At 41.3% G+C, this 25,944-nt stretch overlaps 1 protein-coding gene across 3 annotated transcripts in view; it reads left to right on the forward strand.

The window, feature by feature from the left end:
- Nt5c2 (5'-nucleotidase, cytosolic II) overlaps positions 1-25,944 on the forward strand; it is a 136,266-nt gene that overhangs the window by 96,226 nt on the left and 14,096 nt on the right. For all 3 annotated transcript variants that reach the window (XM_040743388.1, XM_040743391.1, XM_040743390.1), the window contains 3 exons: positions 1,288-1,361; positions 22,549-22,666; positions 23,802-23,897. In XM_040743388.1, coding sequence (XP_040599322.1) covers positions 1,288-1,361; positions 22,549-22,666; positions 23,802-23,897 — 288 coding nt within the window. The remainder of the gene's footprint in view (positions 1-1,287; positions 1,362-22,548; positions 22,667-23,801; positions 23,898-25,944) is intronic.

The raw sequence follows: 25,944 nt of genomic DNA on the forward strand, positions 1-25,944 counted from the left end.
GCCACAGACCGTGGAGGGTTTTGTTTTGTCTTAATTTTAGACAGGGTTACACCTTAGATCCAGACTGACTTGAACATGACATTGGCCTGCCTCAGCCTCCTAAATGCGCTTTACACTCTTGGCTTACTTCCTTACTATTTGCTTATTACTTACACTTTTGTTTTGTTTTGTTTTGAGACAGGGTCTATCTGTAGCTCAAGCTGCCTGGAACTCATGTAGCCAGCTCAAGCTGGCCTGGAATATGTGGTTTTCCTGCCTTAGACTCTTCATTGCTGGGTTACAGGAATACAACATCATAGCCAGCTATTCATTTTTGTTATGTTGTCCTCTCTGTGCTTGAACTCCTGGGCTCCCATGCTACTTCTCCCTTAGCCTTTTGACTACTTCAGCACTGGGCTGAGCTGCTAGAAGTCTCCTCCTCCTCCCTTTTATATAAATGGAAAGAGATAAATAGCAGAAAAGAAAACCTGGTTAAAAAATAGGCAACGATACATAAATTGCCAACAGATACATAGAAAGGTATTCAGAATCACAGGTCATCTAGTCATCAGGGAGGGTCAAATTAACATCATAATTAATTAGGATCTCAAGGGTGTTGCATAAATTGTTATATCCACAGTGGAAAATAGTACCAGGTTTCCCAAAGAAACTAAAGACATATAAATACCTTATGAACTAGTGGTACCTTAAAGAAAACGAGGTCACCCACCCTGTAAAGATGCCCTCCAGTGCTCACGGCATCATTATTCACAATAATCAAGATACAGAAGCAATCACAGCATTCCTCCACAGATGCAGGGTGAATATGAACTCCATACACACATATTATTTAGCTTTAAAAAGGAGACTCTACTATTTGCAATGAAGTGACCCAGATGAACTCAAATGACATTGCACTGAGCAAATAAACCAAATACAGGAAGAAATACTACATAAAATCACTTAAGAAAAAAATTAAATAGAGAGTAAACTAGTGGTTGGGATTGGGATACATAACCACAGTCACCTAGGAGACATTTGTCTTAGATCTATAAGTATACTGTGAGCACAGGCAATGGTCTGGGATCCTAGAAAGGCAAAGGAGAGAGTAGGGAAACTAACCATATGGTGAGTTGAGGTTGCTGAACCCCAATAGTCACTGTAGTAACACCAAGACATCATGCTAAACACCTTAAATATGTTCAATAATATAAAGCTGGTTGGAAAAATAAATGAAACAGTATAGAAAAATAATTTCACTAAACTTCAGTGTTAATCAAGATATAATTCTTACTCTTTTTTTCATAGGGTGTTTGTGAACCGGAGTTTAGCCATGGAAAAAATAAAGTGTTTTGGTTTTGATATGGATTATACCCTTGCTGGTGAGTAATGATTTTTGATTTCCTCAGACTTGCTGGTTTTGATACAATATAGTGGATCCACGAGCAGTTCAGTAATCACTTGTTCATGCAATCATTTATTTGGCTGCAAAAGGCTTTTGGGGATTGTCTTTCCATTGAGATATGTGAACACTGAAGTTACCTAGTATTTTGAGAGATGGTTCCTGAGCTTGTACAGATAGTTAGAAAAAGTCCTAACATTACTTTCAAGCTCTTGTTAAATAAAATTTTTTAGTAAAATTTTAAATTAATGAATCATTAACATGTATTTGGACATTTTGGGCTCTTATTCTTTTAAGCTGTTCTTCAAAAGTAGAAAAAGTTTTTGAGAAAAAGTTTTATATTCCAAGCTGACCTGGAGCTCATGCAGGTTGGCCTGGGCTCCGTGTAAGCTGGCTTAGAGCTCATGCAGACTGGCCTGAAACTTGCATGGATATTTTGCATCTGCTTCCAAAGTGCTGGGATTATAGGCATGTGTCAGTGCTCAGCTTAAAGATGAATTTTTGGATTTCTCATTCTGCCATAAAGTTAATTATTGGAGCTTTTAATATTTTATTATTATGGGTTGGTTGAGGGATTGTAAGTGCTTGGATTGCAAGCATGAGCCAGCAACTTTTTTACCCCCATTTCCATGTTTGATTGTGGTGCTAGGAATCAAACCTAGGACCTTGGTCATGGTAGGCAAATGCTTCAGTACTGAGCCATACTCCCAGCTTTGTAACCTTTTACTCCTTTTAAGAAGATTTGTTTTATTTTAGTTATGTGTACATAACTAAATATTTTAGTTATGTGTGTGTGGTACACATGAAAGCAGGCGACCACCAAGGTCAGAAGAAGGTGTCAGATTTCCTAGACCTGGAGTTTCGTGGTTGTGAGCCTCCTGCCGAGGTGATGGGAACTGAATTCAGGCCCTTTGAAAGAGCAGTGTACACTCTTACCCCTTTAGCCATCTCTCTAGCCCATAGTAGTTTATTCTCTGACAGATAGGACATATGTTCATTTCCCATCACAAAGGTTGCTTGAGCTTTTGCTCATTGTTACAGTCTCCTTAAAGACTAACAATGTGCTCTTTCTTCCTGTCTGACTCTGAGAGATATAAGTGAAATACTCAATGTGTCGGTCTGTAATTAATCTCCTCAGAATTTAAAATGTTGACAGCCTTGTCAGGTTGTCCTTTAACTTAAGAAGTAGTAATGTTGAGCACCTGTGCATGTGTGTAACACACAGGCACAGTTATGATACTCAGAGATAGAATCTTACGGAAATTCTCTTCGAAGTAATTGTCTTTAGCCAAATATGGCAGTATGCGCTTGTAGCTTCAGAGCTTAAGAAGCCAAGGCCGAAGGATTGATTGAGTTCAGAAATTTGGGACCATCAAGGGCAGGGGTAGTATAGTGAGATCCCTCTTTTAAAAAAAGTTACATATGCAAAACTTTAAAATGTGAAAGTTGCTTTCCTGATTGTCATTAAAAGTAACTGAATAAGTTTTGACACTGTTAAAACACGCAGAAGCAAAACTAAGACAGAAATTCACATCTTTGAAGTTAGAAGACTTTTCATTAGAAAAATGCTCCACAAAATACAGTGATAAAAGGTGTGTGTTAGTTTGTCTGTGTCTGTCTTTAAGGTTTGAGTGTTAGGGAAATACTTTTGGTGTGTCTGTCTGTCGTATGTATGTACTATTTATGTATGTATTTATGTATTTAGTTTTGAGGCAGAGTGGGGTTACTGTCTGGCCTGGCCGGCCTTGAATTTATTGTCTTTCCGCAGCCTTCTCAGCGCTGGCCTACTTGTTGTGAGTCTATGTTCTTTATGAATCATTTCCTGTATGATTCTGACACCGGTGAATTTTCTCACAGCATTAAAAATTTTGTTTATGTGTATCGGTGTTTTTGCTTGCATGTATGCGCCTGGTGTGCAGGGAGGCCAGAAGAGGGCATCGGATGCCTTGGAACGAGAGTTAATAGGCTGCTGTGAGCTGCCGTGTGACTGCTAGAAATCAAACTTGCTGCCTCTGCAGAGCAGTCAGTGCTCTTAACCTCAGCCTTCCCAACACATCCCCTCCCCAGGGCACTTTATAATAGTGTTGCTGCTTGTTTGTTGCTTGCTTTTAAGACAGGGTCTTACTGTATATCCTAGAACTCAGTACACTGAGAAGTCACTTGTAGCTTTGTGCAGTTCAAGCTGGACTTGGACTTGTTGCAAATCCCCCTTCTGCCTCCTGAGTGCTGGGATTACAGGTGCCACCAGACCCATCTTAGTTGTAGTTTTGAATAGTCTGTCTACCTACTGACTTGTAAGTGTCTCAAGGGCAGGGCATTCCTTTTCTTATCTATATTTTATGTTTAGTATAAAATGTGTTATGTGGTAGCTGCTAGATAAATACTAACTTTGGAGGCATGTGTTCTAGTCTGTCCAGTGATTTCTTAACCTGGGGGTCATGGCCTCTTTGGGAGTTACATATCAGATATCCTGCATATCAGATATTTACATTATAGTTCATAACAATAGCAAAATTATAGTTATGAAGTAGCAACAATCATTTTATGGTTGGGGTCACCACGACTTGAGGAACTGTATTAAAGGGTCTCAGCATTAGGAAGGTTGAGAACCACTGCTCTAATCTATTTGAATCCTCACATTTTGTTCTTTATAAAGAATTTTTCTGGTAAGACAAATCCTTTATGTTACTATATGAATTATTTAAAAAAAATCAAACAACAGACAACAAAATCCGTCCATTAGGTACAACCCTGTGGAGATGGCTTAAGTCAGTAAGTGCTTTCAGTACAAGCCTGAGGACCCGAATTTACACCCTAGAAGCCATGTAAAAATGGTGACCATGACTACTGACTGGTAATCCTAGTATCGGAGCAGTGGAGACAGGAGGACCCATGGTGCTCACTGGTCAGCCAGTTTCTCCAAATGGTCAAGCTCCAGACCACTTTGGGATCTTGTCTTAAACAGCAAGGTTGGAGGTGCTTCTGCCGCTTCCTTGTTTGCCTGAAGCCCGCGTGGAAGGAAGCTCGGCCTACAGGTGTAACCCTTCAAGCTCCAGGTTGCTAGGAGGCAGACCTTGGACTGGAGCCTTGCTTTCATGGCAGGGAAGTGTAGCAGCAGTGAGGACCCAGCATGTAGGTGCCTGGAATCTTTGATGATCCCAAGGCTGTGAAGATCCACAGGAAAGCACCTCTTCCAGGTAGAATTCAGGGTAAAATGAAAAGTGTTCTGTCTTTTAAATCTCTGAAAACTAATAAACAAACTGGAAAAGTCCAACTAAAAGTCAATTTGAAGACAAGTATTTTACCTTGATTTGCCTTCTGTCACCATATCTGAGAAACTGAAATGACATAAAAGATCTTGGAAGGTGGATCTCTCAGCAAAGACAACAGTTTTCTTATTTCAAATAAAAGGAAACAAAGGGTGCACACATGTTGGGTCAGTTATCTCCAGTATCAAGTACAGAGTCTGCGTAGACTGGAGTATAGTGATACATTGTTTGCAATCTAACAAATAAAGCTTGCCTGGAGATCAGAGTACAGAGCTAAGCCACCAGTGAACCACACACAGGCTAAGTCATAGAGAACAGGCAGTGGTGGCCACACCTCTAATCCCAGCACTCAGGAGACAGAGGCAGGTGGATCTCTGTGAGTTCAAGGCCACCTTGGGCTACATGAGAGTGAATCAGTCTAAAAGAGAAACAGCTCACACCTCTGATCCCAGCACTTGGGATGACATGCCTTTAATCCCAGCACCAGAGAAGAGCATAAGGCAGGAGCTCAGTGCAGTCATGCTGAGTGCAGCCGCAGTTTTTGGTGAAGAGCATTGTAGTCTGCAGTCACTCTGAGGACAGGGTTCCCCCTTTGGTCTTGACCTTGGTAGAGGTGAGAACTCTCTAGTGACTGGCTGCTTTGCTTTTTTGAATACCAATATCTGTTTCTGGGTTTTATTATTTGTGCTGCACTGGAGTTCTTACCCTAGACATCACGGCAGTTCCTGTAAGTCTTCTATTACAATTTTTATCCCTACGAATAGTGTGTTATCAAATACCTTGTCAGGGGGAGTAAAGATTCTTCACAGTGCTGTCATTAGATACTACACTGAACAAAATAGAAGCTGTGTGTACTCAGCTACTTGTGTAAGAGATGCAGGGCAAAGCTGGTGTTGGAATGCAAAGGCAAGAACAGGATGACTCAAAAGTCATTTTTTAAAAGTCAATGTGAGGCAGTCTTATACTCTTACCTTCAGCTGACCAGTATCAGAAACCAGTCCATTTGATGAGATAAACCATCTAGCATCCAAAAACAAACAGTTTAAACTCAGAATTAATACAGATGATAATAAATATGGTGGAACTCCACCCAGTTCAACTCCAGTTGAAAGAAGAGAGAAAAAAAAAGATATTGTGAATGTTGCTTACAGAAATATGAAGGTCTTAACTGTAAATGTAATTTTGTACTTGAGATTGATATTTTAAAAGTCTAATAATGTTTTTATGCTTAAATCTTACTATTCTAATCGTAGTTTACAGCATAATTATAAATACTATGCTCTTTGATAGTGGCTCAGTCTGTAAAGTGCTGTCTGTCCCTCCACCCTCAAGTTAGAATCTCCAGGATTGGACTCAGTAGCTTCTATTAGTGACCCCCAACTTTGTGGCGATTGGGTTGAGGTGGGGAAACAGGAGATCTCTTGAGTTCATTGGCTGACCAGCCTAGGCAATAAGTGAGCTTCAGGCTGGAGACTTGCTCCTCCCAGAAAGGTGCTTGCCTGGCAAACTTTGAGGCCTGAGTTCAATTTCTGAAACCTACGTAAAAGTGGAAGGAGAGAACAGACTCCACAAAGTTGTTCTCTTATGTGTACACATATTTAGTCATGGGTGCCCCCTCAATAATAATAATTATACAAAAAAAGTAGAGAGGAAACCACCTAATATTTTCTCTAGCTTCCATACATATATTATATGTACACATGCACACATCTACAACACAAACACCAAAAAAATTTTTAAGTAGATGGTTCTTGAGGTACAACAACCAAATTTGACCTTTGGCCTTCACAAATATATACATACACATGCATCACACACACCTGTAGTTGTACCTGTTCATGTCCATGACTTGTATGCACATGAACACATAAACACACACTATACAGACAGATCAACCACTTTTACAGACATATGTAATTTATTGATCTTATGCCACCTTCAAAACCCAAAATATAGCACAGGAAAACTCCAGGGGGTCACGTAAGGGGAACAGCAAGCAGCTTTGGAACTCATGACACATGGCATATGGGTCAGCATAAAACTATGGGTGTTTCTCGGACAGGTGAGATCTAAGGGCTACATTTCCTGAGGACCTCATGCTGTCATTGAACATAGTTCTTCTTATTGCCCTTGTGGTCACCATTTACTTCATAATCTATAAGTTGCAGAAACTCTAAAGGAGTTTCTAGCCCTGGACAGTGTCACAGGTACTTACACTAATAGTGATTGACTTTGTCCAAGCATTGCTGCTGGAGTAATGATTCAGCTGTCATCTTTGGAAAGAGTTTAGACATGTACATTGTTAGTAAAGTTAGGTTAAGATGTTTTGGTAATAGCTTTGATGTAGAAAATCTTGGGGAACAATTTAAAGCTTAGAAAGGCTCATTTTTAATAGTGGAGCAAAGGACTTGTTGAGGTCAAGGGACAAGAACAAAGGCACCCTGGTTATTACTAACTGATGTGCCTTTCTTTTGGGCTGGTAACCAAAGGTGATGATTAATTTCTTGTACCCATTTTTGTTCTTGGCTTCATGGTATAATTTAATAAAGTTGATGAGTGAGTATGAACTCTGAGAACTTAAAATAGACGTTGTTATTTATACATCTAAGGTTAGATTGTAACCCTTTTAAGATTTTTTATGAGATTTCCTTTTGAGATGAACACTAGAATAATTGATCCTTTCTTTGTAACAGCAAACAGCTGCCTGCCAGTACAAAAAGACCTGGATAAAATATACTGGCCTTGCTTAAAACTTGTTAATCAATTATAAAAGAACCATTGCTTTGGGATGAAGATGTTATGATAGAAAAATTAATACAAAGAATGTTTACTTGTAGCCTTCTAAGACCATCATGTAACTTGTGATCATAGTGTGGTTTCTTTTTTTTGTTGTTTTAATTTTTTTAATTTAAATTAGAAACAAGCCTGCTTCATATGTCAATCCCCATTCCCTGTCCCTCCCCTCCTCCCTGCCCCCCACCAGTCCCCCATCCCATCTTCCTTCCACTCCCCAGGGAGGGTGAGGCACTCCTTGGGGATCCCCAAAGTCTGTCATATCATCTGGGGCAGAGGCCAGGCCCTCCCCCATGTGTCCAGGCTGAGAGCACCTCCCTTCATGTGGATGGGCTCCCAAAGTCCATTGGTATGCCAGGGATAAATACTGATCCACTACCAGAGGCCCCATAGATTGCCTAGGCCTCCTCACTGACATCCATGTTCCGGGGGTCTGGGTCAGTCCCATGCTGGCCTCTCAGCCATCAGGCTGGGATCCATGAGCTCCCCCCTTGTTCAGGTCAGCTGCTTTTGTGGGCTTCACCAGCACGGTCTTGATCCCCTTGCCCATCCATCACTCCTCCCTGTCTGCAACTGGGCTCCAGGAGTTCAGTTGAGTGTTTAGCTGTGGGTGTCTGCCTCTGCTTCCATCAGCCACTGGATGGATGCTTCAGGATGGCATATAGTCATCAATCTCATATAAGGGAAGGGTTTTTAAGGGAGCGTCTCCACTACTGCTAGGTTTGCCAGTTGGTGTCATCCTTGTAGATCTCTGGAAATCTCCCTAGTGCCAGATCTCTCCTCAAACCTATAGTGACTCCTTCTCTTATAGTATCTCTCATCCTGCTCTCCTCTATTCTTCCCCTACTCAAACTTCCTCCTCCCCTATTTTCTCCTCTTGTCCTCTTCTGCCCCTCTCTTTCTCCCTGCTCCCTCTCCCCTCCCCCCATGCTCCCAATTTGCTCAGAAGATCCTGTCCCCTTCCCCTTCCCCTTCCCCTCAGTACCATGCATGTCTCTCTTAGGGTCCTCACTGTTTCCCAGCCTCTCTGGGGGTTTGGATTGTAGATTGGCATTCCCCTGCTCCATGTCTAAAATCCATATATGAGTGAGTACATACCATGCTTGTCTTTTTGTGAGTGGGTTACCTCACTCAGGATGGTTTCTTCTAGTGCCATCCATTTGCCTGTGAATTTCAAGATTCCATTGGTTTTTTTCCACTGTGTAGTACTCCATTGTGTAAATGTAGGAAATTTTCTTTATCCACTCTTCAATTGAGGAGCATCTAGGTTGCTTCCAGGTTCTGGCTATTACAAATAATACTGCTATGAACATAGTGGAACAGATGTTCTTATTGTATGAATGTGCATCTTTTGGGTATATGCCTAAGAGTGGAATTGCTGGATCTTGTGGTAGACTGATTCCCATTTTCCTGAGGAATCTCCGTACTGATCTCCAAAGTGACTGTACGAGTTGGCACTCCCACCAGCAGTGAAGGAGTGTTCCCCTTTCTCCACATCCTCTCCAGCATAAACTGTCATTGCTGTTTTTTATTTTAGCCATTGTGACAGGAGTAAGATGGTATCTCACAGTTGTTTTGATTTGCATTTCCCTGGTGGCTAAGGATGTTGAGCACTTTCTCAAGTGTCTCACAGCCATTTTAGACTCCTCTATTGAGAATTCTCTATTTAGTTCTGTACCCCACTTTTTAATTGGATTATTTGGTGTTTTGGAAACTAGCTTCTTGAGTTCTTTGTAAATTTTGGATATCAACCCCCTGTAGGATGTGGGGTTGGTGAATATCTTTTCCCATTCTGCCGTTTTGTCTTGTCTGTGTCCTTTGCCTTACAGAAGCTTCTCAGTTTCAGGAGGTCCCATTTATTAATTGTCAATCTCAGTGTTTCTGCTAGTGGTGTTAAGTTCAGGAAGCTGTCTCCTGTACCAATTCTTCAAGGGTACTTCCCACTTTCTCTTCTAGGAGGTTCAGTGTGGCTGGATTTATGTTGAGGTCTTTGATCCATTGGACTTAAGTTTTGTGCATGGAGGTAGACATGGATCTATCTGCAGTCTTCTACATGGCAGCATCCACCACTGGGATTTTTCATTGGGATTACCTTAGTTTTGAGATACGTTTGTCAAGAATTGATGCCTTAGACGTATTATGTTTAGTATACACACATGTGTATTTACCTAACCTTTATAGTATCTCCACATGTTTTGTGACTTTAAGGCTGAACTATGTGTATTGTGTATGTGCCTGGTGCCAACCGAGATCACAGAAGGGTGTCAGATCCCCTAGAAGTGGAGTTACAGATGGTTGTGAGCTGTCATGTGGGAACTAATCCCAGGTCCTTTGCAGGAGCAGCAAGTGCTCTTATCCTCTGAGCCATCCCTGCAGCCCTTGGTTTGTGACTTTTGATATAATGGTATTTCTGTAGACCATGCTGGCTTCACACTCACAGAGATCCACCTACTTCTGCCTCCTGAGTGCTGAGATCAAAGGCGTGCACCACCAATGCCTGGTGACTTTTGATATAATGGTATTTCTATATTGTGAAATTTGTTCAGTATTGTAAATCATTTATGTATTTTGTTACTGTTTTGTTTTGTGGATAGTGTCTCACTGTATCAGCCCTACTGGCCTAGAATGCTCTATGTAGCCCAGGCAGGCCTTGAACTCACAGAGATCACCTGCCTTTACCTCTCAAGTGTTAGGATTAAGAGCATTCCTCCCCAGATCTAACATGTTTAGGTTCTGAGCAATTTACATCAATTTTGTGATGAACTTACTTGCTCCCATTAGAACAGAGGAATACCATGGCTCATGTCCAGTCTTCAGGCAGAGAAGAACTGACATCTGTGAATCGTGTACCTATAGCAGGAAATGTACTTTTATGCAACTGTATCTTTAATCATAATAGCTCCTTAAGCTAGGGGTCACTAGTAATATTTATAAAGAATGCCAAATCAAGATATAAGATGGTTTACACATAAAACAAGGAAAAACAGCCGGGTGTTGGTGGTGCACACCTTTAATCCCAGCACTCAGGAGGCAGAGGCAGGCAGATCTCTGTGAGTTGGAGGCTAGTCTGTTCTACAGAGCGAGTTCCAGGACAGGCTCCAAAACAACATAGAGAAACCCTGTCTCAAAAAACCAAAAAAAAAACAAACAAACAAAAAAAAAACAAGGAAAAACTACTATCTTTACTTTCCATTTAACTTCATGGCCATGGCCCATATAACAAAGATAGGTTAGCAAAGAAAAACATTATTTTGTTTTATATGACATGGGGACCTCCAAGGAAATGAAGAACCGGAGGAATGGAAGAGCTTATGTATTTTTATGGTAGGATTTATGGTAAAGTAGACAGTTAATGGGGAAGTATGATTGGATAAGGGGTGTGTTCAGATTACTCACTGCACCTTCAGAGAGAGGGATAGTCTAGCATCGAGTCATCTCATGAAACCGTTCTCCTGAGGTTTTACAGTATGTTTAGGAGGGGACAGGTGGATATAAGGATAGCCCTCTGCTTCTGGTTTTTTTTTGGGGGGGTATCAAAAGACAGTGTTTTGGTGTAATGTTTCCTGAACCTTGTCATTAACTAGCACTTGGCTTAGTTTATATTACTGTTATTATTTAAGGCAGTATTGCTAAATAGCCTTTATTGGCCTTGTACTTACTATATTGTCCAGATTAGCCTTGAATTCATGGCACTCCTCCTGATTCAGCCTCTTAAATGTTGGGATTATAAACTTGTGCCACATCTCGCTGGCAATTGACTTTCAAAACTCATAGATGGAATTTAAACCTACATCAATTTCCATTTTTCATGTGGTATAAATTTTAAAGACAACAAAAATTGTCCACTAAACTCTTGAATAAGAGATGCAAGGCAAAACAAAACCTGAACAACAAATGATAAACCATAAGTCTCCTTGTTTTCTTGTTTTTGATTTTGGGGCCCCTAAGTGAAAAGTCTTGCCTGGAACAAAAATGCCCTTTCCCTGCCTTTGAATTATACCATTTCCTTAGATGTAGCTAGTGTTAGTTTGCCTTTTCCTTTCACTTAAAGGTGCATGTATTTGTGGTGCTTGGAGCTGAACCCAGGGATATGTGCATGCTAGGTAAGTGTTCTTTCACTTAGCCCATCCTAGCCCATCCTTTTTTTTTTTAAACAATTTTAATTGAAATAGAATTACATAACTTTCCCCCTCAAGCCCTTCCATGTGTCACCCTCATTTTCAAATTGATTGCCTGTTTTTTCTTTATTATTGTTAAATACAGTGTGTGTGTGTGTGTGTGTGTGTGTGTGTGTGTGTGTCTGTGTATGCACAAATACATAAATACAACCTGCTAAGTCTGTGTTTGAGCATATGGTTTCAGGGCTGACCACTCTGCCTTGGACAACTGAGGCTAATTCTTCTTCTATCCACAGTCATAAGTTACCTGTAGTTCTTTGTCTAGGTTGAGACCCCACAAAAAATTCCCACTTCCATGTTAAGGTACCCATTGATCTTGCTAGTGTTCCCATGTTCCCTAAGCTAAAATGCAGGAGCTATAATGTAGATATATTCTTTGGGACTGTGCTCCCCATGACCCATTGATCTCTGCATTTTGTCTAGTTGGATTTTTCTGTGGTGGTCTCCATTTGCAGTAAAGAGAAGCTTCTTTGATGAGACGTGGTAGCTGTACTTATCTCCAGGTATAAGGCTAAGCTTTAGAATGTAGTAAGGAATTATCTGGTCTATCAAAGTAGTGGCATTACATCCTTTTCTAATGTTTATGACTTCCTCAGCCCTGGGAAGATGGCTAGGTTTTCCATACCAGGTCTGATGTCCTTCCTGTTGAATGGGCCTTTGACCTACTTTGACAGCTGTTGGTTACCACTGTCACATGAGTGACACTGTACTTTCACAGATACCTAGCTGTGCTGATAATTGTCGTGGTTCACAGGCGCCACAGCTGAGTAGGACTGTTTACTTGCTTCCTTCTTTTGGTAGCTTGGGTAGTGTTTTCTGGTACTATGGACAAAAGGTTTTCAGATCAGGGCCAGCTTGAATTAATTTGAGTCTTATGTTTTTAAGTGTTCAGTGCCTTCAGCAATACGGGGCCGCCCTCAACCCCTGAGAGACAACTAAAGCATCAGCAGTCTCTTGCTTTCAGAACCATTTGGACTACCCTGACCAACCACTTGAAAGGAGAGGTTTCTCCTACATACTATGAGGGCTTTGTTAGTTCACATTTCTTGCAGGGAGTATTGTTATCCCAAATAGTTTAACCTCCTTTAAGATACACACACACATTTATTAAGTCTTTTGAGAATTTAATATACTGTATTTTGATCATACCCACCCCCACAACTACACCTAACTCTTCTAGCTTTATCTCCAACATTGACCTCCCCACTTAAAAAAAATCCCAGTGAGTGTAATTTGTGCTGCCCATGTACTTATGAGTATGAAGCCATCTCCTAGAGTGTAATTGACCTATCAAAGACTACACTACTAAAGAAAACTGACTCTCCCTATTCCAGAAGCTTCTCAGGTTGGGTGGGGGCTAGTGAGCCCACCTTATACATGCTAGAATGTTGACTATATAACCTTTACTTAGAAATAATCTTAAAGGAATAGTCTTCCTAAATAGCTTATTTCAAGTATTCTAAATACTAAGATAAAATTGTGTATATTTTCTGAATAAGAAATAACTTAGGGAGAGTCTAGTGTCTTAGTCACTGTTTCTTACTGTGAAAAGACACCATGACCAAGGCAAGTCTTAGAAAGAAAGCACTCCATTGAGGGCTGGCTTAGTTTCAGAGGTTTGGTCCATTATCAGCATGGTGGGGAGCATGGAAGCTTACAGGCAAGCACTGAAAGCAGTAGCTGAGAGCTACATCTTGATCCTTAGGCAGAGAGAGAGTGTGCACCTGGGCATGGCATGGGCTTTGGAACTTCAAAGTCCACCCCCAGTGACATACTTCCTCCAATAAGGCCACACCTATTCTAACAAGGCCACAACCCTAGTCCTTCTCATCCTTTCAAATAGTGCTGCTCCCTGGAGAATAGCATGCAAATCTGTGGGTCTATAGGACCATTCTTATTCAAACATCACAGCTAGAAAATACATTTGAGTTCCTGCTCTTGTCTATTTGTATGCCATATCATTAAGCTACTATGGATGAAATCCAATTAATCTCAAACCTAAGTACTTTAAAGTCCTTCCCTAAGCATGGGGAGAAGCATCAGAATGAAGCTATTAAAGAGTACCATGTGACACGAATAATAAAACCCATTGACAGGTAGTGGGGTTCAAGCTGAAGATCAGAAAAGGAAAGTAGTCAGCCACTAGCTCTCACCTCTGCCTCAGGCTGAATTGGGTGATCCTCAGAGGCAATCTGCAGACAGCACCACTCTCCTCCAGACCTCAGATTGCAATCCCCTAGTTCCTGACTCCTCCAGCCTATGTTCCTCTCTCCATTCAGCCAAGTCGGTCCTGTCTCCACCTCCCTAGTGCTGGGATTAAAGGCATGAGCTCTGCTAACCTTTAGACTGATCCACTCTTGTGTAGCCCTGGATGACCTTGAACTCACTGAGATCAGTCTGCCTGTCTCCTAGTCCTGGGATTAAAGGTGTATGCCCCGGTCCTCTGGAAGAGCAGTCGGTACTCTTAAGCACTGAGCCTTCTCTCCAGCCCCTCCAGTGGCTTTATTAAATCATAAATAATATATCACCACAGTACTAGGAAGAAACTAAGAAAAACTAGCCCCTGATAATTATGCTGCTAGCAGAAGCATCTCAGAGCTGTTGGTCATTGGCCTCTAATAAATACATAGTAGACGCACTCTGATTTCATTATATTATTACTGGAATGGAGTCAGCTTTCTTGACATTTAAATGGACTTTTTTTGTGGCTTGTTTACATGGATTAGCATCCAGAGCACTCATCATGTTTCTGTCAGCAATTGTGTGTCCTCACCAGACTCACTAGAGGCAGAAAAGCAGTCTAAAGGAGAGTTATCAGGCTTGGCATTCTACTCTACAGTGACTTACAGTACTTTCCTCCCCTTTTTGCTGCTGAACTTTTTGTTGTTGTGTGGAGACAGTGACAGTTCTCTCCCACAGGTGAGCCTTGAAACTCACACATTTGCCTGCCTCTGCATTCTTGGTGCTGGAGTTAAAGGCGTGTATCCTATCTGACCCTGGCTGGGTATTTTATGCTCTACTATGTAGAGCTTCTTCAGTGCTTTTCATATTGATGGACATTGCAGGGTTATAATCAAACACGTTAAGAACATTCATCTAAGTACAGAGTGCCAAGTGGCAGAAGTGCGTGTAGGACAGTTTCAGACATTGTTGGAAATTCCGTCCTAATCCCAAATCAAACTTCATTTAACATTTTAAAACCAAGTCAACAATAGCAATTTTTAAAATAAGAATTCTAACTAAGTCCATCTAACATTTGATATGTACATGCTGAGAAATAATGGTAGGAAGATATTAAAAGTCTTTATTTCTGTAATTAAGACTTCTAAAAGGATAGAAAATTGTGTGTAAAGTAAAAACACTAACATACAGCATATATATAGGTGTGACAGCATGAGCATTGAAAATGCACATGCGTGTGTTTAGAACAAGTGTGCAGAGACATCCTCTTAGGAAGTAATTGGTGACCATTGCCTAAAAACCACCTCAGATAGCATCACAGTTGATTCTCAATTGACATTTGGTCACTGTACATTCAGAAACATTTCAGTGCTGCCAGATTTTTCTAGCCTCATACCCAGTCATACAACTGCAGATGGGGCGAAAGCCATGCTTAGAAGCTGTGACCTAAAATATAGGCTAGCACACTATACTGCGTGGACCTGCTTCAGCTGGCAGAATAAGCGTTTATGTTTAATTGGGCTGTGTTGTAAAACAAAGATGAGAGAATGAAAAAGCCTAGGTTGGCAATCGTTGCTCTCCGTTCTCTAGTTGAATAGCTACTTCTTCATCCAGGAAGACAGGAATCATTTCACAAGCTCCTATTCACTTGCTTCGTGACCATGGCATAGGTGTTTGAAGATTAGCGGAGTCTGAATCTCAGGGCTGTTGTCAGGTGAGCTTTATCAAAATCAGTTTCCTTCATCAGCCTGGCTGAAGCACATGTGGTTTTAAAGGGACGGTTTCCTGGGCTGAGTTAATTGGCTTCTTTTCTGCCCTATATATCCTTTTGTTTTTTTCAGACAGGGTTTCTCTTTGAAACAGTCCTGGCTGCCGTAGGAGTAGCTCTGTAGACCAGGCTGTCCTCGAACTCACAGAGAGTTGCCTGCCTCTGCCTCCCCAGTGCTGGGATTAAAGGCGTGCGCCACCAACACCCGGCGGGATTAATACTTTTTAAAGACTTGTTAACTTCTGAAACTTAGAAATACCTGTTTGTGTATCCTTGGGGTATAGCATGAGCTCCGAGTGCCTTCAGGCTAAGGCTATTTTTGGGGGGGGGAAAGTGCATTGATTTTAAAAATATCTCAGAATTGTTCAGTGTTTTTAGTCTTAAAAACTACTGAAGATGCAAGGTTCTGAGAAGTGTATGGATATTGTCAGAAAAAAATCTTTAGTTAAGTTATTCTTTTTCCTTTTTTAAAATAAGCATTATTTGTGTTTGTTTGCTTGCCTTCATATTTGTTAGTTTTATTATGTATTCCTACCTGCCCTGTGCTCACTGTGTAGTCTTGGCTGGCTTTGACCTTGAAACATCCTGCTTCAGCTTCTCAATACTAGAAGTACATGCATGTGGCATCGTGTCTTACTTAATACTTTTTAAGAAATGTATGCAAATGCACGTACGAATGTAAACTTCTTATATGTGGGTAACCAAGGAGAATGGGTCGAGGTGTTGTAGGCCCTGGAGCTAGAGTTACAGGTGATGTGGGTACTGGGACCTCAACTTAGGGTTCTCTGGAAGAGCAGGAAGTGCTCTTCTTTTTTTTTACATTCATTCATTCATTCATTTATTTTCATTATATTTTTTTAGAAAAGAGCTTGCTTCACATGTCAATCCCAGCTCCCTCTCCCTCCCCTCCCCCACCATCTCCCCCAGCCTCCCACCCTATCCCCACTTCCTTCCACATAGGGAATATCTAGAGTCTGTCATTTCACTCAGGGCAGGGTCCAGGCACTTCCCTAAGAGTCCAGGCTGAGAGAGCATCCCTCTTTGTGTTATGGACACACGAAGTCCGTTTGTATGCCAGGGATAAACACTGATCCACTGCCCAGGGCCCCATAGGTTGCCCAGGCCTCCTCACTGACTCTCACACTCAGGGGGTCTGTATCAGTCCCATGCTGGCCTCCCAGCTGTCGGTCTGGGGTCCAAGAGCTCCCCCTTGTTCAGATCAGCTGTCTCTGCTGGTTTCGACAGCAAAGGAAGTGCTCTTAACCAGTGGACCATTCCTCCTGCTCCCTGGCTTCGTACAAATTTTGATTTTTCAAGAACGGAAGTTTGGCAACATTTTAAAGCCCACTTATTTACATATTTAGTAACTAGTTGGAGACTTTAAAAAATTACTGAATGTGTTCCATGGTATCTAGCGTCTTTATTTTTATGCAAATTAAAGTTGGACTAGTTTAAAGAAATTACCAACTTTTTAGACCATTGGTAATTTTGGGGGTTAGAGAAAAATTGTTATCTGTGCCTATTGCTGGGTTGCAGTTTTGGGGTAGTTTTGTATAGTAGAAAAAAAGTCCTCTGATAACTGTTTATGTGGCACTTGAAAGATTTTATTAGTATTTTCTCTTGCAAAAAATGCCCATCAATGTGTTTTCTAGCTATAATTACTGGGGACTAATATCATGTATAGCCTAATAACTAAGTAGGAAGAATGTTAGTGTTGATCTCATGTACAGCCTAAAGACAAATGACTCTTGTGCAACTGGGTTGCATATTGTTTCCATATTGCCTGGTAGTGATGGTTTTTCCTAGTCAGAATGACTTCAATATTTTTAAATACTACATTCAATCATTTGTGCTATTCCTATGAGTACCATTTTCCTCTTCATAAAAAAACAAAACCCCACAACCCAGGACTTAAGGGATTCTCTGGGGACCAGGACTGCCTATAAAATGAGACATAAGAGTATACACATGTATCTTTACCTCAGTTGTTTTGGGATGTTTGTTTTAACTATGAAATCCAGTGTCATAATTCTGCGCTTACTAAGAAAAAAATACGCAGTGGCAAAATGAACAGATTGTAAATTTGTTCCAGATGTGACACCGATAGATTTTTAGCAGCATCCATTTGTTATGGTTCATATATATTAAGATGACAAAGCAGGTGTTGGAGGGCAGAAGATTGGTACAGGGAGACTCAGCATAGGTGGGCCCTTGAAAGCAAGGTGGGGCTGCTTGGGTTTTGTTTATTTCCTTTATTGGTTTTTCACACTACAGTCCAATTTAAGCACCATATACCAGTCAGTTTCTATAATAGTAACCTAAAAGCTGCTAAAGAAAACAAATAACTCTTTTGGCTTAAAATTTTATTATTAGACTTAGCTTGGGTTTCTAACTCAGGGTGCCAGAAAAAAATAATACACAATACTTAACATTTTTTTCAATGCTTGTATTTTGTTATAGACAGTTAAGAGTTAATTTTAGTGATGGTTCGAGGCTTCTAGATTGGAGGACAGTGGTAACTCTTGTAAATACCAATTTCCAAATATCGTTTCTCTGTTCCAGCTCATCACAAGAGTTTTAAAACCAGCTTTTGTTTTGTTTTGTTTTGTTTGTTGCTTTGTTTTGTTTTTAACAGGAGAGCCAGTGTAGCTCCTTCAAGACTGGAGTGGCACACACCTGCTTCTGCCTCATGTGAGTCTCATTTTGGCAGCAGTACTCTGCTGGGCGACAACCTCTGTGGAAGTTTGCCCTTTATTTTTCTAAGATCTGTAAGCTACGATGCAGCATGTCGTGGTGACAGTGGTAAAGATGCATCTGCACCCCAGACTCCTGGCAGAAACTTGCTTAGTCAAAGGAGCGTGGCCTCTCAGTCAGCTCGCTTTGGTTGGGTGAACAGCTTCTGCTCCCAGAGCCATGGCTCCGTCCCATGGTGTGCTGATGTTTTTGAAGAGCTGTTTTTCCTTGCAGATTATTGAGTAAAGAATATCTTTAAATGCGCTCAGTAGTTTCAACTTTCAAAGCTTTGGCTGTTCTCTTCATAGTCTTGTTACATAACCTGAGAACACTGTGTGCTGTCCCAGTGGCTGAGGCAGGGTGGTGGGGTTTTGTTTGTTTGTTTGTTTTGTTTTTCTCCCTATTTCTTTTGGACTCTGGCCCTTAAAACAATTCTTTCTTTGGCTTCGGATTTTGGTTAAATTGGGCTAGGCCACAGAATCTCCTCAGAGAATAAGTAAGCAGTTAATGTGAGGTCATCTATACTCTGAAACTGTTGGTTAGGTGTTAGAACCATGGGAAGCTTTGGGTTATTCACTTTGCACAGTTTTGTGAGAAAAACTGACGTTAGAGCTTTTGCTGCTGTGGGAAGGCATAGAACTGCAAGTCTGAAGGGATAGATGGGTCTCTACAGGTGTCTGGCCAGTTCAACGGGCTGGCAGAATTGGGGTTGTGGGGAATGTTGAATGTTTATTTATTTATTTATTTATTTTTGAGACAGGGTCTCATTAAGAAGCATTGGGTGACCTAGAGCTCATTATGTAGATCAGGCTAGCCTTGAACTCATGGAGGTGTGCCTGCTTCTGCCTTGAGTGCTGGTTATCTTTAGAGGAAGGTAGTGCTGCGTTCATCAGGACATTTTGCAACCAGGTCAGAATAAATGTGTTTATTCCTAGGGGGCACTTAGAAGAAGCGTCTGAAGCCCTACTTTGTACATTGCAGTCCTGTTTCTTTAGCTGAGACTGCATTTATGTGTAGGTCTCCACAGATGACTCAGTGGCCTGGGAGTGTCCGAGAAGCTGTTAGGAGCTTGTCCATCTCGCTGATTAATGTAGAGCTAGGTGAAATAGTCTTGTCAAAGAGGAACTTGACTCTGTGATGAATTCATTCCTGCCAGAGACTAGGGCAGTCTATCTGTGCTGGCCCAGTTGGAAAAAATTTGAAGAGCATAGTTAGTGCACTTGAGCATACAGTCTTCCATTTGATGGCCTGCATAATCTAGAAGTTTCTAGCAACAGTTATAGACCCCAGCACAAAGAATTCAGGCTCAGACTCCGGTACATCAGAACACCTCAGATCAGGAAAAAAAGGGGAATACATTATATTCCTGGAAGTGCCCTGAACTCACTTAGAGGAAAGAAAATTAGTGTTTCTAATGTAGAATTTACAGAAAGCCAACACAGTTAAATGTTTGAGAAGTTCTGCCCTTTGAACACAACAAAAATGAGGTATTTTGGATTCTTATTTTAGGGTTTAGAATTATTTTTCTGTATTTTTTCACTCGTGAAATTTTGTCTCCTAGATGTAATGGGAAGCTATACATATGATAGATGCCTCAACAATACATCTACCTAAACAAGACCTGAACAGTAACAGTATCAGTAGATGTGCTAATGCAGAAGTGTGAAATCTCTCAGACCCCACCCTTAGATAAAGATCTATGGACAACTAGTGACTGCTGGTAGACAATCACCCTCTCCCGAGGATAGCCCCTAATTGATTATCCAATACATGAAAGCAATTAGCCCTGAACTCTTACTCACACAGGCCACACTAAATGGACTTAGTACGTTGCACTTATATATAAAATAAATATATATATGCATATATATGCAACACACACACAAACATATATGTAACAACAGTAATAAAAGAGGCCATCAATTTTAGAGGAAGTAGGTGTCAAATTAATTTGACTTTCAGTTCAAATTGTCTCATGGAATTATTCTCAGTGACAAATGAACTCACTAACCACTGAAAATTGTCAATTTAGGGATGAGTTTGGGAGTAGGGAATAAGGTTTAACTTTTATCTTCAATTTGAGGTCATATTCAGCAAATTATCCTTCTTGAAATATTAGTAATTGAAAGATATTTTACATGGGCTAGATCCTAGAAGAAAAAAAGGCCAACTATACTGGAATTTTGTTTGCTTAAATATTTTTTGAAGTAAGAAGGATTTTGATTAGGATGTGAAAGTAATCTGGGCTTTTAAAAATTTTATCAAAAGATGCTTTTCATGGAATTGGTCCGTCATGGCTGGGCAGGGTAGGTAAGGATGCTAGCTTTTGTTGTTGTTTTTCTCAGTGTCAGTCAGTCCGTGCCGGGAGGACCAGGCCTCTGTTGCTATGCGTGGATATGCAGTGCTTCCTTTGCCACAGGTACAGCACACGGTTTGGATTACACATGGAGGCCTTGAGGTGTCACGGCACAGGGAGGGTAAAGTAGACATTGTGGGAGGAAAGCAGTCTAGCTGCTTTTGAAAACATATAGAGTCAACGTTAGCATCAGTCATTATTCCCTCTGAGACAGCAGCAGCACAAGGCTGCTGCATGGCTCTGATGGAGCTACAGCTCAGCAGTCTCCTCAGGAATTTGTAGCAATTGTAGCCTGACAGTGTGCATGAAACGATTTTGAAAGCCCCTTTAGAAATAGATGAAACACCATTATGCTGTAAGTTTTAGAGGTATAAAGGTATCTGGATGTTTGCTGGCTTTCTTGTCTTGGCCATTCAGTTGCTGCATTAAAATATTAGTACTTGAATGAAAAAAGAAATAAAAGGAGGACATGACTGCTCCTAAGGATTAAGGTGAAGTTTATTATAGATCCAAGGGAGAGCACAGGAAGAGCCCAGAGTGAGCATGAGCGGTCAGCTGATCCAGATACAGAAAGAGGAACCTGGAGCCAAGAGGCCAGAGGACCCAGAGACCAAAAGGCAAAAAAATAAAAAAAGGTTCGAATAGCCAAAATGGCTGGGTTATATAGAGAAGAGCAGCTGGGGAAGACCCAGCTCAGTCTCTGGGCTGGAGAGTTCGAGGTAGGGGTGGGGCATGCCAGCCTGGAGGACTCTGTCACAGGTGGGGACTGAGAGAGAACTAGCCACCAGAGTCTACTTCGACATGCTAATAGGCACCTCAGTTGGCAGTTTGTCCTGGTTTCAGACCTAAGGGTACCAGTTTAAGTAGGCAAACGGCAACCCCCCTTTTGAATATGGGCTAAAGATGGAAAGCAGATGGGAGAAGCTATAACAATACAGTGACAGTAGTTGAGACTAGTTTTTGTAAGACTTAAGTACTAGATGGACATCTTCATCTTAGCTGCCATTCAGGAAATTAACAGGTCTTTTGTTATATGACTGACTTGCTCCTAGAGATGAGAAAGGTTGTTAACCTAAATATTTTATTTGGAAGAAGCATATTTGAAGAAGTAACATTTTATTGTTGAGCTGCAGTGATAACTCAAGTTTTTTCATTGTGTAAAATTTTAGATATAGTAGAGGAAAACTCCATAGCCCAGCCCATGTTATTTGGCTCATAATAAACAGTAGTTTCTGAAGCAGATTAGAAGAAGCACATATTTTACATGCACGCTTGCATTATGTACCTGTTGTGACCAGAGTGACTATATCTGATAAGTCACAATTTAATGTCTAGTTCCTGGCTTACAAACTAGATTTTCCTAATTGTCTTGGGTATGTTTTCAGATGGTTTGCTTGCAGTGATACTCGTCAAGTATGGTTTTGAAGGTTATAGCAATGTTACACAGTAGTTTGGGCTGATAACACTTGGCAGGCAGATAAGATATATTGATGAGAAGACCACAGAGCTTCCAGACAAACCTAAAATTCAAGTATACAGATAAGAGGGAAAAGCTCATTCTCAATATTGCAACATCAGTTGTAGTAATGCCGTCAACAAACACACACCTCTCTTACCTAGTTAATGTCATAGCTGTGTTCAGTTTGGTTTTTTCCAGCACTAAATTGTGAGAGTCAAAGAGTAGATACAGGAATAACATTTACATAGGCTGTAAGTGTTCTGATAGAACCCGTTTCTGCTAACAGTTGAATTTCCTTAGTTACTGGTATAATAAAGAAAGGTTTGAAGGAGAAGAAGAAAAGAGGATTGGGAAGAGTAGAGGCTCATTCATTTGGCCTCTCTTCCATGGCTGTTCCTCCTGCTGACTCATGAACCTCCTCTTTGTGCAGTGTACAAGTCTCCGGAATATGAATCCCTTGGCTTCGAGCTTACTGTGGAGAGATTAGTTTCCATTGGCTATCCTCAGGAGCTGCTCAGTTTTGCATATGATTCTACATTCCCTACCAGGTAAATTTTCAAAATAATTTTGGATTAAGATTACTTCCCCTGTCCTAAAATTGTAAATTCCAAACTTATTTGTGTTCCTGCAAAAATAAATGTTAGTATTGATTTTAAAATTGCCAGAACTTTCATGCATCTGCTCAGTCATCACCCCCTGTCTCCTGTCTCTGCCTCCTGTCACTGGCCTCTTCCTCTCCCCTGCCCTCGTTTCCTCTCCTGTCCTCCTCCCTCTTCTCTCTCAGCAGCATATGTACCCCAGGCTGGCCTCTTCCTCTCCCCTGCCCTCGTTTCCTCTCCTGTCCTCCTCCCTCTTCTCTCTCAGCAGCATATGTACCCCAGGCTGGCCTCAGACTCTCCTCCTGCTTCGGGCTCCCAAGCACACACTGCCCAGCTCTTGATGGGTAAGAAAGGGGGCTGCTGTGGCTCAGGATGACTACAGGTGCTCTCGCTGCCCTCTTGACCTCGGGAGGGCAGCTGTGTGCTCTGCTAATGCATTTAACTCGGTAGGAAGAACCTTTTGGCACTTTGCTTTCTGGATTTGATAGGGAAGCATTAAGATTATGAAAGACATTTGTTTGAAATATTATCACAGTTGCCCCATGTGCAACATTGGTATGGGGAAATCCAAGCAGGTCAATATCCAAAGAAAATTAAGCTGCTATTGTAGAAAGACAGCAGCTGTCTTAAGAGGAAGGGTAGTTTGTGCTTGTTTGGGTAGCCCTTACTCCCACAGTAGAACAACGGTGACTGTCTGCGTGTGTGGACTGAGTAGTATTAGTAGAACAACGGTGACTGCCTGCGTGTGTGGACTGAGTAGTATTAGTAGAACAACGGTGACTGCCTGCGTGTGTGGACTGAGTAGTATTAGTAGAACAACGGTGGCTGCCTGCGTGTGTGGACTGAGTAGTATTAGTTGCTCTGCCATGCGTCTTCCCACCTCCGTCTGCCCAGTCAGCAAGTGCGGTATATATAACTGAGCTTTGTCTCCAGGTCTATGCCTTATTTTTCAAATGCATTCACTCACTTAGCATATATGGTTATTTTGTTTGAGGGACATAACTGAAATTCTTGTGTGGTGATGGAGTGAATAAGATTGCTGCATGTATTACCTTCCACTATCTATCTCTTCATTTTCATGTAGAGGACTTGTCTTTGACACACTCTACGGAAATCTTTTGAAAGTTGATGCCTATGGAAACCTCTTGGTTTGTGCACATGGATTTAACTTCATAAGAGGGTGAGTACAAAGAACTCTTAACCTTTTAGTGTGTGTGTGTGTGTGTGTGTGTGTGTGTGTGTGCGCGTGCGCGCCCGTGCACCCCAGGACAACGTTGGGTGTCATTCACCAGGAACTGTCCATCTTACTTTAATTGTATTTATTATTAATGTGTACATGGATGTGTGAGTGTGCGTATGTACCAGTGTGTGTAAGAGGAGGTCATAGAACAACTTTTAGAAGTTAGTTCTTTCCTTCCACTGTGACTTCTTCCAAGGCTTGGATTTAGTTGTAGGCCATTTCTACCTTGTTTTTTGAGACTGAGTCTCAGGCTGGGGGCAAGTAGGCTAGGAGAGCAGCTAGTCCTTGAGCCCTGAAAATTTAGCAGTTTCCACCTCCCCAGAGCTGGGATTCAGGTGTGTGCCTCTGTGCCCTTGTTTTAACATGTGAGTTCAGGTGTGTGCCTCTGTGCCCTTGTTTTAACATGTGAGTTCTCACACTTAATGGCAAGTACTTTACTAACCATAGTGTCTCCTTAGCCTAACTCTCTGGTAGTCTAAGCCTCTTCCTTCTATCTCATCCCTTTACATAAGCATAGTTAGGTTATTTAGCTAGTAATTTGTTTCAGTATAATCTAACTACATAGCACAGTTTTGACTTATTTCAATTCTAAGTTTGTTTGTTTTTTAATGTGCATTGGTGTTTTGCCTGCATGAGGGTGTCAGGTACCTTAGAACAGGAGTTACAGACAGTTGGTGAGCTGCCATGTGGGTGCTGGGAATTGAACCCAGGTCCTTAGTGTTCTTAACCACTGAGCCGTCTCTTCAGCTCAGGTTCTAAGATATTTATTTTTCCTTTTTAATACAGAAGAAATATGCATATAAAAGTCATTTGAACATTTTTGAACTATATAACAATTTAAACAACTGAGCTTTTTATTAGTTAGCACATTTTAATCTTTGAATATCTTCAGAAATTTGTATAATGAAAAAAAATCTAAAAACACAGGGTTAAGAATACAAGGAACCCCAAATACAAGGTAGTACTGGGCACAATAACACTTGCCCTTGGTACCAACTACTCTAAAAGCTGAGATGGGAGGACTCTTGACTCCAGTTCTGTCAGTGCCTGGGTGCTATAACAAGACCCATCTTAGGGATCAGGGAGAAGACTGAGTGGTGGGATGTGCTTGAATGTTAGCGCTGTGGGGCAGAGCAGACAGGCACAGTGAATTCCAGGACAGCCAGGGCTGTAAATAATGTTTTTAAAAGATGGGAAGATGGGGCAGTAGAAGATAACTGGACCGTACAACATTTTCTCAGAATGTAAGGAGGTCTGGGTTTATCCACAAGAGGAAGAAGGGGAAAGTGAGAAGAGGAAAGGGTAATGATTTTAAACCAAATAACATATTTTTATAACATTTCCACTGTCTTTACTAATTTGGGAGTTTCTTCCCTAGTAAGAAGTAAATATAGTATCTACTATTTTCTTGGTGAAACATCTCATGTTTTTTATTTAAGACAAAACAACAACAAAAACCCACAGTTGCCAGGCATTGGTGGTGCACACCTTTAATCCCAGCACTTACGAGGCAGAGGCAGGTGGATCTCTGTGAGTTCGTGGCCAACCTGGCCTACAGAGAGAGTTCCAGGACAGCCAGGGCTACTTAACAGAGACCCTGTCTCGAAAAAAATGAAAACAAAACAAGACACACAGTTTGGGGACTGAGAGAGCTCGGTGACTAAGAACACTCGGTGCCCTTGTGGTCCAGTCTCCAGCACCCACACAGAGGCTCATAACCGTCTATAACTCCAGTTCCAGGGATCCGATGCCCTTCTCTGGCTTCCACAGGTACTCAGCATGCATGTGATACACATATAGGCATACGTACATGAAGGCAGACCACTCTTTTTTTTCCTTTTTTTATTATTGATTTTATTATTATTATTATTATTTTGGTTTTACGAGACAGGGTTTCTCTGTATTGTTTTGGAGGCTGTCAGTCCAGCCTGGCCTCGAACTGACAGAGATCCGCCTGCCTCTGCCTCCCGAATGCTGGGATTAAAGG

Source organism: Mesocricetus auratus, unplaced genomic scaffold (genome assembly GCF_017639785.1).
Source record: "Mesocricetus auratus isolate SY011 unplaced genomic scaffold, BCM_Maur_2.0 Super-Scaffold_4256, whole genome shotgun sequence".
In the NCBI taxonomy this organism is placed as follows: domain Eukaryota; kingdom Metazoa; phylum Chordata; class Mammalia; order Rodentia; family Cricetidae; genus Mesocricetus; species Mesocricetus auratus.